We start from the raw sequence: 19,920 nt of genomic DNA on the forward strand, positions 1-19,920 counted from the left end.
AAAGAGAAACAGATTCACAGACATAGAGAACAGACTTATGGTTGCAAAGGGGGAGGGATGTGGGAGTGGAATGGATGGGGAGTTTGGGGTAGTAGATGCAAATTATTATATTTAGAATGGACAAACAATTAGATCCTACTGTACAGTACAAGGAACAATATGCAATCTCTTGAGATAGAACATGACAGCATACCAAAAAAATGTGTATGTATATGTATTACTGGGTCACTATAGTATTCATCGGAAATTGACAAAACACTGTAAATCAACTATACTCTAATAAAAGAAAAATATCTAGCAAAGCACATTTAAAACAGCCTGTATGATAAGCAATGGGATCCTGTTGTATAGCACTGGGAAATACATCTAGTCACTTATGCTGGAGCATGATGGAGGATAATGTGAGAAAATGTATATATGTATGTGTGGCTGGGTCACTTTGATGTACAGTAGGAAATTGACAGAACACAGTAAACCAATTATAATGGAAAAAATAAAAATTTTTATAGAAAGCCTATATGATTAATCACTCTAAATGTTACACTTAGGTAAATAATGAGTTAGAGTTTATTTAAGTAGACTTATTTTTAAAACAAATCAATATTAATTTGTGGAGTTCCTGTAGTGGCGCAGTGGAAACCAAACTGACTAGGAACCATGAGGTTGCGGGTTCAATCCCTGGCCTTGCTCTGGGTTAAAGATCCGGAATTGCCATGAGCTGTGGTGTGGGTCACAGATGCAGTTCAGATATGGTGTTGCTATGGCTCTGGCATAGGCCGGCAGCCACAGCTCCGATTAGACCCCTAGCCTGGGAACCTCCATATGCCACGGGTGCAGCCCTAAAAAAAAAAAAAAAGACAAAAAAATTTAATTTGGCTGTATTTGGTACAAATGAGGGTGATTTTAGAGAGAAAAATTATATTTCAGCAACATACCTTTATATATTAGATTCTAGTATATTAATTGTCTTTGAAGTGATGGTATTTGCCTGTAGCTACATTAGATATTTATTTCTTCAAGTTTCCTCCAGTAACTAACAATTACTTTGCAGAGTAATGTTTCCAGTTATTTTGCCATCCTTTGACTTGAAATTATTGAGAATTATGCTATCCTTTTTCTGAAGTCATGCAATCTATATTGGACAATTTGATATAAACTTCAGAGAAATCACCGTACCTGCTCATATATAACAAATATTCATGCCTGTTTTTGTATGAGTCACTCAGAAATTTCGCCTAAATATCCAATGACATATCAGAGACATTTCAAATTACAAAAGATGTTTTGACCCAAACATCTAGAAATAATCTATAGGCTGCCCTCTTCATTCAGCAGCTATTGTGATCTATTAAGCTAATGAGTTACGCTAATCATTGTTCTTTTCCCCCATTGTTGTTTTAAACTGTTTATACTCTTTATTTCTTAATATTTTTCAGATACTCTGAATTTTAAGGTTATAGTTGCTTGAGTCTTTGATTATTCAACAAGACTCATCCTGCAATTCATACCACAAATGAAAATTAGACCAAATCCATCATTGTTTCAGGTGTAGATTGTGCTAAATTCTTCCTGAAATTCTACTTGTTGCTCAGATATGGCTGTTGCCTTATGATCATGACCCATGATAATTTTTCCTCCTGTGAAATATCACAAATTAGAAATAACCCTTCTTGTTTTCCATAAATTCTTGTTTAATTACATCAATGAACAATTATTAATACTATGATATGGAAATATATCCAAGGAAAGAACTCAAAAAGAGGTAATGCATACTATGAACAACAACAACAACAAAATGGAGTCATTTATGACAAGGAATCTAAAATGGGGCCAGGAAGTCATTAGAAGAATAGAACCTACACACAAATCATCCACATTTATCCTGGCATTTATCTGGAGAAAACCATAACTTGAAAAGATACATGCACCTTAATGTGCACTGTGGCACTATTTATAGTAGGCAAGACATGGAAGCAACCTAAATGTCCATCAGGAGAAGAAAAGGAGTTCCCATCATGGCTCAGAAGAAATGAATCTGACTAGCATCCATGAGGATGCAGGTTTGATCCCTGGTCTCACTCAGTGGTTTAAGGATTCACTGTTGTTGTGAGCTGTGGCATTGGTCACAGACATGGCTCAGATCTGGTATTGTTGTGGCTGTTGTGTAGGCCAGTAGCTACAGCTCCATTTGGCCCCTAGCCTGGTAACCTCCATGTGCTACAAGTGCAGCCCTAAAAAGACAAAAATAAAAATAAAAAAATAAAAAAAGAGAAGAATGGACAAAGAAGATGTGGTGCAAACAAAAAATGGAATATTGCTCCATCATAAAAAATACGAAATAATGCCATTTGTAGCAACATGAATAGACCTAGAGATTACCATATTAAATAAAGTTAGAGAAGGATAAGCATCATATGATATCACTAATATGTGGAAACTAAAAAGATGATATAGAATAACTTGTTAAGTCATTTCATTTGCAACCCTATTCTATGGGTTGTCTTTTTGTTTTGTTTAGGGTTTCCTTTGTTGTGCAGATTAATTTTCAAAATTTATAAACACCTTCTGCTGCTCAATACCAGAAAAAAAAAGAAACAATCCCTTCAAAAAATGTGCAGAAGATCTAAACAGACAATTCTCCAAAGAAGACATACAGATGGCCAAAAAACACTTGAAAAAGATGTTCAACATCACTCATTATTAGATAAATGCAAATCAAAACCACACTGAGGTACCTCCTTACACCACCCAGAATGGCCATCATCAAAAAGTCTACAAACAATAAATGCTGGAGAGGGTGAGGAGAAAAAGGAACCCTATTACACTTTTGGTGGGAATGTAAATTGGTGTAACCACTGTGGAAAACAGTATGGAGAGTCCTCAGGAAAATGAAAATATTGCTACCATTTGATCCAGCAATCCCACTCCTGGGCATCTATCCAGAGAAAACCATGACTTGAAAAGATACATGTACTCCAGTGTTCATTGCAGCACTATATGCAATAACCAAGACAAAGAAACAACCTAAATGTCCATTGATAGAGGAGTGGATAAAGAAGAAGTGGTACATATACACAGTGGGATATTACTCAGCCATTAAAAGAATGAAATAAGTGCATTTGCACCAGCATGGATGGACCTAAAAATTATCATGCTAAGTGAAGTAAGTCAGACAGTGAGACACCAATATCACATGCTATCACTTCCATGTGGAATCTTAAAAAAGGGCACAATGAACATCTTTACAGAACAGATACTAACTCACAGACTTTGAAAAACTTATGGTTTCCAAATGAGACAGGTTGGGGGATGGGAGGATGTGCTGGGGGTTTGGGATGGAAATGCTATAAAATTGGGTTGTGGTGATCATTGTACAACTACAAATGTAACAAAATTCATTGAGTAATTGAAAAAATAACTTATCCATAAATCAGAAACATACTCAAAAATTTTGAAACCAAACTTATGATTACCAAAGGGGAAAGATAGGGGGAGGGGTAATTGGGAGGTTAGTTTTGGCATAGACATGCTACTATACACAACATTGTTAAACACTAAGGACCTCCTGTATAGCACAGGGAAATTGACTCAATATCTGTGGTGGTCTTTATGGGAAAAGAATCTGAAAACAAATGGATATATACTTATGTATAACTGACTCATTTGGATTTACATCTGAAGCTAACACAACACTGTAATGTAACTACACACCAATGAAATCTTTAAGGTTTAAAAATTTAAAAAAACCCACATAAAATAAAAAAATGAAAGAGGAAATATAGCAACAAATATCACAGAAATGTATAAAGTCATCAGAAAATACTATGAACAGTTAGATATATGCCAATAAATTGGACAGTCTGGAAGAATGGCACACACATCTATAAAATTTCAACCTGCCATGACTGAGTCAGGGGGAAACATACCCTTTGAACAGAAAAAATAATAGTTTAAAAATTGATTAAAAATATAAGTAGAAGATCCCAGTGTGGCTCAGTGGAAACACATCCTACCTATGAGAATGTGGCTTCAACTCCTGGCTTCGCTCAGTGGGCTTAGTGTCTGGCATTGCCATGAGCTATGGTGTAGAATACAGACACAACTCAGATCTGACATTGCTGTGGCTGTAGCTTATACCAGGCGCTCTGGTTTGACTCCTAGCCTGGGAACTTTCACATGCCATGGCTTCAGTGCCCCCTCCACCCAAAAATGTAAACAGTAGTCTACAACTGGACAGTTTCACAGGGAAAGTCTACCAAACATAAGAAAAAAAACTAATACTTATCCTTCTCAAAGTATTCCAAAATTTTAAGAGGATAGACCATGGAAAACTGATGTATTCTGCAAAAAAAACAGGCAGATGTTGCAAAAAATAAAATAATATTACAGGCCAATAACTATAATGAGTATAGTTGTTACAATCCTGAAAAAAATAGGAAGCCAAATCCAATGAAATATAAAATGAACATACATATTTATTAAGTGTGGTTTGTTCCAGGGATTCAAGGATTGTACAATATTTGCAAACCAATGAATATGTACACCACAATAAAAAAAGGAGGATAAAACCACATGATCATCTCAATAGATGCAGCTAAAGCATATGAAAAATTTCAATATTAATTTAAAAACTCTTATCAAAATTGTTGTAGAGGGAGTAAAACTAAACACAATAAAAGCCATTTATGACAAACCCAGGGCTAACATCATTTTCAATGGTGAAAAATGGTTTCCTGTAAATTCAGAAACAAGATTAAGATGCACACTCCATTTTTATTTATCCTAAGATTGGAAGAACTCTTCACTTCAATTAGACAAGAAAAAGGATTAAAATGCATCTAAATTGTAATTGGTAAAAGTGTCACCAATTTATATAGACAATTTATATAGAAAACCTAATCATGGACTTGGAGAATAGACTAGGGGTCTAATCAGAGCTACAGTTGCCAGCCTGCACCATAGCCACAGCAATGCCAAATGTGAGCTGCGTCTGTGACCTACACCACAGCTTATGGCAATGCCAGATCCTTAACCCACTGAGCAAGGCCAGGGATTGAACCCACAACCTCATGGTTCTAGTCAAAACTGCTAACCATAGAGCCAAGTTGGGAACTCCCATAAAGATTATTTTAGGCTTCTTATTTTTAAGAATCAGCATACAAAGGGCAATCCATGAGAACTGGAGTAGTAGTTATCCTTTTATAAGAGACATTTACATTTATAAGGGAAATCTCCAATTTTAAATGTATTTCCTTCTTGCCAGGATGACTAAATCTCTAGAAATTTCGATCAGTGAGGAAGGCAGTCCCCAAATTTGCATAACGAGTGTATTACTGTTTCTGTGTCTTTCCTGGTGAGCTCTCATTGCAGGTTTTCACTTTCCCAACATTTTTTTTCTTTGGTCTTTAGCTGAAGGTGGTATTTAAGATGATGACTTGAGCCACCTTAAGCAGTTACTCAGTTTTCCTGGGACTCTCTCATGTATATGGGAAGTAGACATGTTAATATATATATATATATTTTCTATTAACGTGTGTTGAGGAAAGAAATGGACAATGTGAGATTTGTGTGTTGTTTTATTGGTAGCAAAATGAGTACTATAGCCCAGGAGGCAGCATTTCATATAGCTCTGAGAAACTGCTCCAAAGAGGTGTGGGGGGGAAGCATATATGCAATTTTAGTGCAAGAGGGATGTACATGTAATCAAGAACACATTTTGGAGAAGGTCGCTGCCAGTCTCATGAAGGTTACTGCTAGTCATGAGGAACAGATATCACCATGAAGGATTTTAGTGCTTTTCTAGATATGAGAAGATGGCAAGAGTTGGGCTCATAAATTCTTAACATTTTCAGTTATCTGAAGTGCTATCTGAAGATAGACCTATCTGTCTGAAGACCTGTTCTGCCAGTTTTCCCAAAGCACAGAGTTTCTCATTCAAGATCTCCACCCTGAGCATTTATAGGGGATGTTGAGGGTCAGCGGCTTCAGGATCTCATTCATTATTTAACTCTTGTAGAGGTAGATGATAAATACCACTCACCACTTGGCACATGAATTTTATTAGAGTGTATATCAAGATAGAGAAAAATATAACTGTTCCTTCACTATATTATTTACTGATAGCTTAAGGAAAACTTTTCCACCTTGCTTTTCAGCAAACTAAGTTCAGTGATATGATGTAAGTCCCCTATGTCAAGATGCGTCAGGTCCAACAAGAGACATGCTTCAGGAAGGGGTACCTCTTGCAGGGTCTGAGATTGGATTCTTGTCTAACACTCACAAATGAATTGTCCAAGGAAACACATGGGTTGACAGAGCAAAAGACTTTATTAGGAAGGGGCACCTGGGCAGAGAGCAGCAGGGTAAGGGAGAATTGCTCTGCCACATGGTTCATAGTCTCTTGTTTTATGGGAATGGGGTTAGTTTCTGGGGTGTCTCTGGCCAACCATCTTGCTTGGCTAATACTTGGTGTGGTGCAGGGTCCCTCTTGGTGCCAAGCACCCTCTCAGTCACAATGGATTCCAGTGCCAAGGATCCTGGGATTTGGTCATCTCTTCCTCCTGTTGGATCCTCCAAATTCTCCCAGTTAGTCTTCAAGGCAGCACCATATTCTTAATCAAGGCCTTCTGATGTGAGACAACTCGTGAAAGTGGCTATTATCATTCCTGACCAAGGTGGATGGTTCCAGGCAATGGTCCCCTAACTGATGTACATTTCCTGATTCCCTCATTTATTCAGAGTGTAAATTGAATAACGTGTCTGGAATGGGCAGCCCTGATCAATTCCACATTCCATGGATTATTTAAGTAATAACAACTGATAAAACCAGCAGACACTACCATTATTTTACTGGCTTGCCTGATGCTATTCTCTTTCTATTCATTCATTCAACTTTTCTCAGGGCATGTAGCATGTGTGCTTGAATAGTCTCTCACGCATAAATGATACTTGCTTTCTTTAATGCTATTGTTGCTACTTGAATTTTTTTATTCCATCTCTGAGCATGCATGTGTGCAGAGGAGATACAATAGGCAGTAGCCTTAGCATGCAATGTTCGTATGTATATAGTTTTTAAAAATTGTTGCAACATTACAAAGGAATATTTTTCATGTAAATACTCTTTCCCTATAAAGTTTCAGAAAAGAATTATTAACTAATTTTAACATCAACTTGCCTTGCAATTGAATATATAATGAGAAGAAGGAATGAACAGACTTTTGAAACATAAAGCTAGAGCTGGGAAGAACTCTCTGGGACCTTCCTGGGGACAAAAAACTTTTTGTGTCCTTGGTTTTTTATTTACAGTAAAGAGGTCTCAGCTTCCTTGACCTTTCTGAATACCCAAGGTAGATTCAAACTCTTTCCCATCAGGGAAGTAAGGGAATACTCTAACAAAGGAGGAGAAGTCAAGAAACGTTAGTGAAATATCAGGCAATGTCCTGGTTCCTCCTGAAGGAATATGCATAATAATATCTTTGAAATTTTCTGCAGGAACTAAGCCTGCCAACAAGGTCAAGGATGTTTAAATCAAGCTAAGCACAAGATTCCTGGAACGCTGCATTGTTACCTCACCACAAACCAATCAGAAGAAAGTCATACACCTTGCAGCCCTCACCCCAAACTTTCCCTCTAAAAACTGCTCCCTGAAAACCATTAGCGAGTCCAGAGTCTTTTTTTTTTTTTTTTTTTTTTTTTTGCAGAAGCCACCCATTTTCCATGCTTGGCCCTGCAATTAATCTTTCTCTGATATTCTTATTTGTTTGGCTTCATCGTGTGAAACAAAATTGTGTTCAGTTACAGAGCCACCTCTGGTGTTTTATATAAGTAAAAAAGGGAATGCCTGATGTGGCTCAGTGGTGATGAGCCCGACAAGGATGAAGATGTAGGTTTGATTCTTGGTCTTGCCAAGTGGGCTAAGGATCTGGCATTGCCACAAGTTGTGGTGTATGTTGCAGATGTGGCTTGGATCCCACATTGCTATGGCTATGGTATAGGCCAACAGCTGTAGCTCCAAGTCAACTTCCATATGTCATGGGTGCTGCTCTAAAAAGCAAAAATAAACAAATAAAATAAAAATAATAAAAGTTAAAAAAGGAATAATTTAAATGCCATTGATTAAACTTATTTTAAAAATTAAACATGTTTACATGAAATATATTTATATGAATCAATAGGTTGGAATTGATGTTACAAATTTTCTTATAAATGACTCATTAAAAAAATCTCCTAGAGAATCATCTAATTTTGTGCACTAAAATTTATATTTTGATATAATTTATCAGAAATATGGCCTGACATTGATTTCACAATCTATAAATACTACTAATAGCTCCATTAACATAAGCAGAAAGATTTTTTAAAAATTAAAAATCATTACAGGGGAGAGGACAAGATGGCGGAGGAGTAGGGGGACACGCTCGCCCTCTCCCACAAACACAACAAAAAAAGCACATCTACAGAAGAAATGACTCGCACAGAACAACAACCAATCGCTGGCAGAGGAACCTAAACTCCAATAACGGCAAGAAGTTCGTGACATTATTGGGCAGAACGGGAGAAAAGAGGAGAGTGAGAGAAGGTGAATCCGAGCGGGACGGGCGCTCCCGAAAGGGAACTGCGGAGGAGAAAGGGATCCCGCACCCTGGAAAGTCACCTACACGGGGGAAAGATCAAACGAACCGGAGGAATCTCCAGATGCAGAGAAGAGTGTAGCAGTAAGTCGGAGTACGGAAAAACGATCAAGAACCCAACGGACCATCTGAACTACGGGCACAGTCACCAAAAATTGAGACGCCTGGGTGGGGGCTGGGCACCGAATCCTCGGCTCCAGAGGTTAGTCCCCGGGAAAGGGCCGGGGGACACCTGGGTGGGGGCTGGGCACCGAGACCTCAGCTCTGAAGGTTGGTCCCCGAGAGGGGGCCAGGGGACGCCTGGGTTGGGGCTGGGCACCGAGACCTCGCCTCCGAAGGTTAGTCCCCAAGAAAGGGCCGGGGGACGCCTGGGTGGGGGCTGGGCACCGAGACCTCGGCTCCAGAGATTAGTCCCCGGGCTAGGGGGGCGGGGAAGAGCGGAAACTGCTTGGGAGGTCTCTAAACCATTTGACGGGGCAGAGACTGCCTGGGAGACTAGAAAACAAAGCTGTCGCAGAGGAAGGGAGCAATACTCTAGGGGCGGGGAAGTGGAAAGCCGCCTCAGAGGGAACCTGGGAGAAGAGCCTGGTCTGCGCCCGTGCTGGGGAGGGGAGAGAAGAAGGGGTGGGTCCCCATAGAATACCCCCCACGCCACAGCAAGCTTACAGGCCCGCTAGCTAGCAGAAAGCTGTGCTTCCCAGTGCATTCCCTCCCCCCACCCCCGCCACCCCCTACGCTCTCGCCGAACCTGGGGCTGCCTGCCATCCAGGAGGGCTGGCCTCAACAATTGCCTGAAGCCTACCACCGCAGGGGCTCTCCCTGCACAGGCCTGCTTGCCCTTTGGAGGGGCTACACTTCCACAGAGCAGCACCAAACACCACCAGCCCCCTAGAAAAGGCCTGCAGCCCAGAAAAGCTAGAACAAGCCTAGCCAGGCCGTGAATAGATCGAACTAATTCTCCGACGGTTTTTCTGAGACGGGCTCCCCCGGGGAGGAGCCTCTTGAGTCTCCAAGGGCCTTGCTACACGCCCAAGACCCCAGGGGGTGCTAAGACCTAGTGGACCAGCTGCATAGGACTGCCAGCTCCAGGCAGGACCCCCTGCAGCCCAGAAAAGCTGCAACAAGCCTGGCCGAATCGGGAAAAGATCTCAGACGGTCTTTCTGAGTCGGGCTGTCCTGGGGAGGAGCCTCTTGAGCCTCCAAGGGCCCTGCTACCCGCCCAAGACCCCAAGGGGTGCTGAGACCTAGTGGACCAGCTGCATAGGACTGCCAGCTCCAGGCAGGACCCCCTGCAGCCCAGAAAAGCTGCAACAAGCCTGGTCGAATCAGGAAAAGATCTCAGACGGTCTTTCTGAGTCGGGCTGTCCTGGGGAGGAGCCTCTTGAGTCTCCAAAGGCCCTGCTACCCGCCCAAGAACCCAGGGGGTGCTGAGAACCAAGTGAAATCTGCTACCATCGTGGGGTGGACCTCCCAGTCCTGTCTGCCCTCAGGAAGTCCTCCTTTGCTTCAAAGAAACACTGTTAGTCCCATCAACACTCCAGAAAAGCCACACTGCCTCAAAAAAGATTGACCAACAACGACAGCCCTCAGGAAATATTCCAGGGCAGTGACAAGGCAAACACTACCCAATAAAGGAGAGTACAACTCCCTCAGGAGAAAGAAGACAACAAGCAAGATGAAGAAGCTGAGAAACCACCCCCAGTCAAACCAACAGGAGAACTCACCTAAAACAGTCAACAATGAAACTGATCTCTGCAGTCTGACAGACCTGGAGTTCAAAAGAGAAATAGTGAAAATACTGAAGGAATTAAGAGAAGATATGAACAGCAATGCAGATACCCTCAGAAAGGAGCTAGAAAATATAAGGAGGAGCCAAGAAAAACTAGAACATTCATTTGCAGAGATGCAAACTGAACTAGGGGCAGTAAAAACCAGAATGAATAATGCAGAAGAACGAATCAGTGATATGGAAGATAGAATAATGGAAATCACTCAATCTGGTCAACAGACAGAAAACCGAATCAAAAAACTGGAAAGCAATATAAAAGACCTATGGGATAATATAAAACGGGCCAATCTACGCATAATAGGAATTCCAGAAGGAGTAGAAAAAGATAAGGGAATGGAAAATATATTTGAAGAAATTATCGCTGGAAACTTCCCAAATCTAAAGGATACTGGATTCAAGATACAAGAAGCACAGAGGGCCCCAAACAAACTGAACCCAAACAGACCCACACCAAGACACATCATAATAAAAATGGCAAAAGTTAGTGATAAAGAGAGGATCCTAAAGGCAGCAAGAGAAAAACAGAATGTTACCTACAAGGGAACCCCCATAAGAATATCAGCTGATTTCTCTACAGAAACACTACAGGCCAGGAGGGAATGGCAAGAGATATTTAAAGTGCTCAAAGGAAAAAATATGCAACCTAGAATACTTTATCCAGCAAGAATATCATTTAAAATAGAAGGGGAAATAAAAATTTTTCCCAACAAACAAAAACTTAAAGACTACAGCAACACAAAACCCAGGTTAAAGGAAATATTGAAAGGGCTTCTCTAAACCAAAAAGAAAGGAAGGAAAGGGAAGAAAAAAGAAAAGAAAAAAAAAAAAAGAAGAAGAAGAAGAGGAAGAACTAGGACTGAGGAAGATGCAATCAGAGAACAGTCACTCAAATAAGCCAGCATACAGATTTAATCATGAACATGCTTCAAACAAAATAAAATTAAAAAGAAAAAAATAAAAGAGTCATCAAAACCATAAAATGTGGGCAAGGGATGTTAGGAGGTAAATAATCCTTTTTGTTTGTATGTATGTCTCTCTTCTTAATTTTAATATAATAATGAAGTGTTTGAACTTACAGGACCATCAGACTAAAACACACAATTATGGGAAGGGGTTAGCATACTTAAAAAACAGGGCAACCACAAGCCAAAACCAAATATTGCATTTGCAAAAAATGAAAAAAAAAAAAAATACACTCAAGCAGATAATAACAGGAGACCATCCAACCAAAAAAAAAAAAAGAAGAATGGAGAACCATAGAATCAACTGGAACACGAGGATCAAATGGCAATAAATAATCATCTATCAATTATCACCTTAAATGTCAATGGACTGAATGCCCCAATCAAAAGACACAGAATGGCTGAGTGGATAAAACGGCAAAAACCTTCAATATGCTGCCTACAAGAAACTCACCTTAGGACAAAAGATACATATAGATTGAAAGTGAAAGGCTGGGGAAAAGTATTTCATGCCAATAGACATGACAGAAAAGCAGGAGTTGCAACGCTCATATCAGACAAAATAGACTTTAAAACAAAAGACATAAAGAAAGACAAAGAAGGACACTATTTAATGATTAAGGGATCCATCCAAGGAGAGGATGTTACTATCATCAACATATATGCCCCAAACATAGGAGCACCCAGATACATACAACAAATATTAACAGACATAAAGGGAGATATTGATGAGAATGCAATCATAGTAGGAGACCTTAATACCCCCCTCACATCAATGGACAGATCCTCTAGACAGAAAACCAATAAAGCAACAGAGATCCTAAAGGAAACAATAGAAAAGTTAGACTTAATTGATATCTTCAGGACACTACATCCAAAAAAATCAGAATACACATTCTTCTCAAATGCTCATGGAACATTCTCAAGAATCGACCACATATTGGGACATAAAGCGAATCTCAATAAATTTAGGAGCATAGAAATTATCTCAAGTATCTTCTCTGACCACAATGCCATGAAATTAGAAATCAACCATGGGAAAAGGAAAGAGAAAAAACCTACTCCATGGAGACTAAACAACATGCTACTAAAAAACCAATGGGTCAATGAGGAAATCAAGAAGGAAATTAAAAACTATCTTGAAACAAATGATAATGAAGACACAACCTCTCAAAATCTATGGGATGCTGCGAAAGCAGTGCTCAGAGGGAAATTTATAGCAATCCAGGCCTTTCTCAAAAAAGAAGAAAGATCCCAAATTGACAACTTAACCCTCCACCTAAATGAATTAGAAAAAGAAGAACAAAGAAGTCCTAAAGTCAGCAGAAGGAAGGAAATTGTAAAGATCAAAGAAGAAATCAATAAAATAGAGACTCAAAAAACAATAGAGAAAATTAATAAAACCAAGAGCTGGTTCTTTGAAAAGGTGAACAAAATTGATAAACCCCTGGCCAGACTCACTAAAAAGAGGAGAGAAAGAACCCAAATCACCAAAATTATAAATGAAAAAGGAGAAATCACAACGGATACAGCAGAAATACAAAAAACCATAAGAGAATACTATGAACAACTATATGGCAATAAGTTTGACAATCTGGAAGAAATGGACAATTTTCTAGAATCTTACAGCCTGCCAAAACTGAATCAAGCAGAAACAGACCAACTGAACAGACCAATCACTAGAAATGAAATTGAAGAGGTCATAAAATCACTCCCTACAAATAAAAGTCCAGGACCAGATGGCTTCACAGGTGAATTCTATCAAACATATAAAGAGGAATTGGTGCCCATCCTCCTTAAACTCTTTCAAAAGGTTGAAGAAGAAGGAATACTCCCAAAGACATTCTATGAGGCCACCATCACCCTCATTCCAAAACCAGGCAGAGATACCACCAAAAAAGAAAACTATCGCCCAATATCATTGATGAATATAGATGCAAAAATTCTCAACAAAATCTTAGCCAACCGAATCCAACAACATATCAAAAAAATTATACACCATGACCAGGTTGGGTTCATCCCAGGTTCACAAGGATGGTTCAACATACGCAAATCAATCAACATCATACACCACATTAACAAAAAAAAAGTCAAAAATCATATGATCATCTCAATAGATGCAGAAAAAGCATTTGACAAAGTTCAACATCCATTCATGATCAAGACCCTCGCCAAAGTGGGTATAGAGGGAACATTCCTGAATATAATCAAAGCCATTTATGATAAACCCACAGCAAGTATAATCCTCAATGGGGAAAAACTGAAAGCCTTCTCACTCAAATCTGGAACAAGACAGGGATGCCCACTCTCACCACTGCTCTTCAACATCGTTTTGGAAGTCTTAGCCACAGCAATTAGACAAACAAAAGAAATCAAAGGCATCCAAATAGGAAGAGAAGAGATCAAACTGTCACTGTATGCAGATGACATGATTCTATACCTAGAAAACCCTAAGGACTCAACCCCAAAACTCCTTGAACTGATTAATAAATTCAGCAAAGTGGCAGGATATAAGATTAACATTCAGAAGTCAGTTGCATTTCTGTATACCAGCAATGAAACATTAGAAAAGGAATACAAAAATACGATACCTTTTAAAATTGTACCTCACAAAATCAAATACCTCGGAATACACCTAACCAAAGAGGTAAAGGACCTATATGCCGAGAACTATAAAACCTTAATCAAAGAAATCAAAGAAGATGTAAAAAAATGGAAAGATATTCCATGTTCCTGGATTGGAAAAATCAATATTGTGAAAATGGCCATCCTACCCAAAGCAATCTACAGATTCAATGCAATCCCTATCAAATTACCCAGGACATTTTTCACAGAACTAGAACAAACAATCCAAACATTTATATGGAACCACAAAAGACCCAGAATCGCCAAAGCAATCCTGAGAAACAAAAACCAAGCAGGAGGCATCACTCTCCCAGACTTCAAGAAATACTACAAAGCCACAGTCATCAAAACAGTGTGGTACTGGTATCAAAACAGACAGACAGACCAATGGAACAGAATAGAGAATCTGGAAATTAACCCTGACACCTATGGTCAATTAATCTTTGACAAGGGAGGCAAGAACATAAAATGCGAAAAGGAAAGTCTATTCAGCAAGCATTGCTGGGAAACCTGGACAGCTGCATGCAAAGCAATGAAACTAGAACACACACTCACACCATGCACAAAAATAAACTCCAAATGGCTGAAAGACTTAAATATACGACAGGACACCATCAAACTCCTAGAAGAAAACATAGGCAAAACACTCTCTGACATCAACATCATGAATATTTTCTCAGGTCAGTCTCCCAAAGCAATAGAAATTAGAGCAAAAATAAACCCATGGGACCTCATCAAACTGAAAAGCTTTTGCACAGCAAAGGAAACCCAAAAGAAAACAAAAAGACAACTTACAGAATGGGAGAAAATAGTTTCAAATGATGCAACTGACAAGGGCTTAATCTCTAGAATATATAAACAACTTATACAACTCAACAGCAAAAAAACCAATCAATCAATGGAAAAATGGGCAAAAGACCTGAATAGACATTTCTCCAAAGAAGATATACAGATGGCCAACAAACACATGAAAAAATGCTCAACATCGTTGATTATAAGAGAAATGCAAATCAAAACTACCATGAGATACCACCTCACACCAGTCAGAATGGCCATCATTAATAAATCCACAAATAACAAGTGCTGGAGGGGCTGTGGAGAAAAGGGAACCCTCCTGCACTGTTGGTGGGAATGTAAACTGGTACAGCCACTATGGAGAACAGTTTGGAGATACCTTAGAAATCTATACATAGAACTTCCATATGACCCTGCAATCCCACTCTTGGGCATCTATCTGGACAAAGCTCTACTTAAAAGAGACACATGCAGCCGCATGTTCATTGCAGCACTATTCACAATAGCCAGGACATGGAAACAATCCAAATGTCCATCGACAGAGGATTGGATTCGGAAGATGTGGTATATATACACGATGGAATACTACTCAGCCATAAAAAAGGATGACATCATGCCATTTGCAGCAACATGGATGGAACTAGAGAATCTCATACTGAGTGAAATGAGCCAGAAAGACAAAGACAAATACCATATGACATCACTTATAACTGGAATCTAATATCCAGCACAAATGAACATCTCCTCAGAAAAGAAAATCAATCATGGACTTGGAGAAGAGACTTGTGGTTGCCTGATGGGAGGGGGAGGGAGTGGGAGGGATCGGGAGCTTGGGCTTATCAGTCACAACGTAGAATAGATTTACAAGGAGATCCCGCTGAATAGCATTGAGAACTATGTCTAGATACTCATGTTGCAACAGAAGAAATGGTGGGGGAAAAACTGTAATTGTAATGTATACATGTAAGGATAACCTGACCCCCTTGCTGTACAGTGGGAAAATAAAATTAAAAAAAAATAAATAAATAAATAAAAAAAAAGAAAAAAAAAAAAAAAAGAAAAATCATTACAAATTAATTGCAACCTACTTATCACACTTATCATGTACACATTCAAGTACATTTTTAGAGAGAAGTGTTTCTAAAACAAAATTCAGATGAAAATAAATTTGGAGAAAAGTGAGCCCCCAAAATACTAGTCGATAAAGATATCACATTAAAAAGCATTACATTCTATTATATGCAAATCCTGATGCAAATTATTGTTTGTAATTTGTATTGCATTTCATAACTGATGAATTAATACTGCGGAAAAATGATATAGTATTACCAATAGTGACAACTTGTTCTGCTTTCTGAACAAAAGGTCTTGTATTTTATTTTTGTGTTGTGCCTTAAAAATTCTGTAGGATATGACCCTTTCCTTCCATTGCACATCTGGGAGATTAAAGAACATTTCTGCACTGATCACTGATGGACAATGATAGCAGTTCAATCATGAGGTTCACTTGACCTGAGAGATTTTTATTAGATAGAGTGTTGGGATCTGTTTAGAAAACTGACTAAGCCATAATATGAATGGCTAAAATTGGTTAATTCAAATTAACTTTCTCCAAACTGTTTCAGTAGAACTATGGATGTAGTGAGTGGAGAATGAAATTTCATCTGAAAGATACAGAAGCAGTGCCTATGTATGATGTAAACTGTGTTTGTACAGAGTGTGGAAATGGTTGCAAAATTCCTTGATGTTTCTAGTACTTAGTAATGAAACAAAATTTTGAGCCACTCAACACATAATAAACCTTACAATATCCTAGATCTCTCTTGGCATCTCAGAGTCCTTATTGTTGATCCCAAGGTATACCTGATAGTAAATCATTCCTTAGGATGAACCACCCTAAAAGAACATGAACTTGTCACTTCCAATCAGTATGGTGGTGGTATAAGGACTTCAGAATCTCTGATGAAATCTCAGCTAAATCTCTGAAATGAAATTTCCATATATTGAAGGAAAAATAACTATTATGAGAGAGTATAGGCCATGTGAGGAGAACAAGAAGTCTCTGACATTTAATTTTATCTAGGTACTCAGAAAAAAAAATGTTTTAGATGTATCGTAAAATAAATGAAAAATAGTAGAACAATGACAACTTCAGTTAAAGAGTCTCCATTTTTATTATTTAATGCCAGGGGAAAATTTTAACCTAGAATTTATCAGCAAAGATTAAAAGCTTTTGAAATTAATAGGGAAACAAAAAAAGCCATTAATAAAAAGAACGAGGCTATAAACATATACATTTGTACTTCTACATAAACTTAGATGATAGATAGACAGATATTTGTACAATAATTTTGTCCAGACATGAGTGAGTTTTTCTATAGACTAATTTTAGTTCTTTTATTTTTATTTATTTATTTTGTCTTTTGTCTTTTAAGGGCCATACTCACAGCATAAGGAGGTTCCCAGGCTAGGGGTCAAATCAGAGACACAGCTGCCAGCCTAAGCCACAGCCACAGCAACTTGGGATCCGAGCTGCATCTGCAAACTACACCATAGATCACAGCAATACTGAAGCCTCAACCCACTGAGCGAGGCCAAGGATCGAACCTGCAACCCCATGGATGCCAGTTGGATTTGCTAACTGCTGAGCCATTATGGGAACTCCTTTAGTTATTTTATTTAATAGTAAATAATATTTTAAATTATTATATGGTGCTGAATGGATTTGTACAAAATCTGGTACTCATGCGAAAACTTTGTCTACATTTTCACAGAGCAGATTCTCTGAATTACTCTTCTCAGAGCCCCCATCACCTCCTTGTTTCTCAGGCTGTAGATAATAGGATTGAGCATTGGGGTGAAAATAGTGTAGAGCATAGCCAGAACCTTGTCCTCTGTTGGAGTACGTAGAAATTTGGGGCGTAGATAAGTATAAGCAAATGGTGCAGAGTATAAAGTAATCACAGTGAGGTGGGTGCTGCATGTTGAATAGGCCTTCTTCTTCCCTTCTGTTGAGTTCATGTGATGGACAACAAGGAGAATACGACCATAGGAAAATGCAATACAAGTAAAAGGCACTAAAAGGAAGATAGTGGTGCTGACAAACACTGTGGACTCATAGACCCAGGTATCTATGCAGGCCAGAGTTAACATGGCTGGAACATCACAGAAGAAATGATTGATGGCCCTGGATTGACAATAAGGGATATTGAGGGCATATGCGGTGTGGGCAAAGGAGTTGATAGAGCCCATTATCCAAGATCCAATTATCATCAACACACATATTCTTTTGCTAACGCGAATGTGATAGTGAAGAGGAAAGCAAATCGCTACAAAACGATCATAAGCCATAGCAGCCAAGAGCAATCCTTCTGCACCTGCTAAAGTCAAGAAGAAGAAGCTCTGAATTCCACATCCAATGAAAGATATAGACTTGTCATTAAACAGAAAATTGTAGGCCATTTTGGGGACAATGGTGGAGATATAGGTCAGGTCCATGAGGGAGAGCTGACTGAGTAGAAAATACATGGGTGTGTGGAGATTGTTGTCCAGAAAAATGAGTAGGATCATGGAGAAGTTGCCAAATAGAGCTATTAAGAAAATGAGAACAATAATAATAAAAAGAAACATGCCAATTCTTGAAGAGGGGAATAATCCCAATAAGATGAAGTAAATTGATGTTTGATTATAATTTTCCATGTGGTATTCATATAATTGTTCCTAAAGGAAGACATGAGATTAAAGAAGTCAGGCTAAAAGAAAAGCTCTTTTTATTATTTAATCACATTGCATATTATTTAAAATTTTACATATTGCTGTACAGTGGAGAATTGACAGAACACTGTAAACCAGCTATAATGGAAAAAAGATAAATCATTATAAAATAAAAATATATATCAAAAAAACAAAATGAAATTTTACAGATCCTAAATGAAAAACATTAATTTTGAAAAGAACTTATTTTTTGATCAAGAGATTAATATTTGAAAATGCAAATATTTTTGGCCATAGTGTTTTCCAGGAAATCTTTAATGTTAGAAAAAAATATTTTGGCATCATTAGAATAAATATGTTTTACTGTCCTACAAAAATTCAAGTAACAAAATCAGATATAATATTAAATATATATTTATAGGACTTTGATATAAATGCATGCATTATAGAATTCTACTGTGAATAAGCAATTATTATAATTAAATAAGGAATTAATTTTCATAGTCAAGCCCTAAGGCTTACCTCTAAATCTTCAGGGACCTATCATCTCATGTTCAGAAACTCTTTTTCTTCCTTGAGACTTCTTTGAACAGAAATGTCAAATCAAGCTTCTTTGAAGTCAGATAACACTGCTTGATTTATCTGTTGTGAAAATAACATGAATCCTTCTTTTCAAGTAGCATTTATACAAGCCATTCTCTCTCCTCAATGAGATTCTCAGTGCTGTAATTAAAGTAGACCATTTGCCTGAATATCTATACACCACACTTCTTGTTGTTTGATAAATCTATGCAAGCTCTCCCAAATAGCATGTTTTATGTCTCTGTGCCTCTCTAACATTTACATGATAAACATTGCTTTATGGCACTTTATCTTAAACAGTTAATTTTTTTTTTTCTGCAAAGATTTGTTCATGTATTTTATTTATTTATTTATTTATTTATTTCCCCAATGCATTATTTTTTTTTCCTACTGTACAGCGTGGTGACCCAGTTACACATACATGTATACATTCTTTTAAATTAAAAAACAAAGTAAAACTCTTTCCAATTCTACATTATAATGTAAATCTAAGCACATGCATTTATTTCTCCCTGTTAAAACGCAACTATCATGATGATTTACAAATATTTCCTTCAAATTAAAAGAGAATGTTGAGCACAAGGCACAATAAATGATAAAAGATTTTAGGATCTTTGAAAGAAGGAATTTGGAAATAGGAAAGGTCAATCACTTAAGTGGAAAAAAGAAAATGGTATCTTAGCAGTCTTTTTCATGGTTGGAAGTGGAGTTCTTCAGAGGCATTGTAGGTGAATAAGCTATACAGAATATTTTGCTATTTTAGTGCATTAAGGAACCAGCTTTGCCAAAGCTATGGCATAGGTCACAGATGCAGCTTGGATCC

At 38.1% G+C, this 19,920-nt stretch overlaps 1 protein-coding gene across 1 annotated transcript; it reads right to left on the reverse strand.

Annotated features, from left to right (window-relative positions):
- LOC100627324 (olfactory receptor 2L2-like) lies at window positions 17,562–18,500 on the reverse strand. The gene has a single exon (XM_003354155.1). It carries the CDS (start codon window positions 18,498–18,500, stop codon window positions 17,562–17,564), a length of 939 nt encoding a protein of 312 aa, XP_003354203.1.

Source organism: Sus scrofa, chromosome 2 (assembly GCF_000003025.6).
Source record: "Sus scrofa isolate TJ Tabasco breed Duroc chromosome 2, Sscrofa11.1, whole genome shotgun sequence".
Classification (NCBI taxonomy): domain Eukaryota; kingdom Metazoa; phylum Chordata; class Mammalia; order Artiodactyla; family Suidae; genus Sus; species Sus scrofa.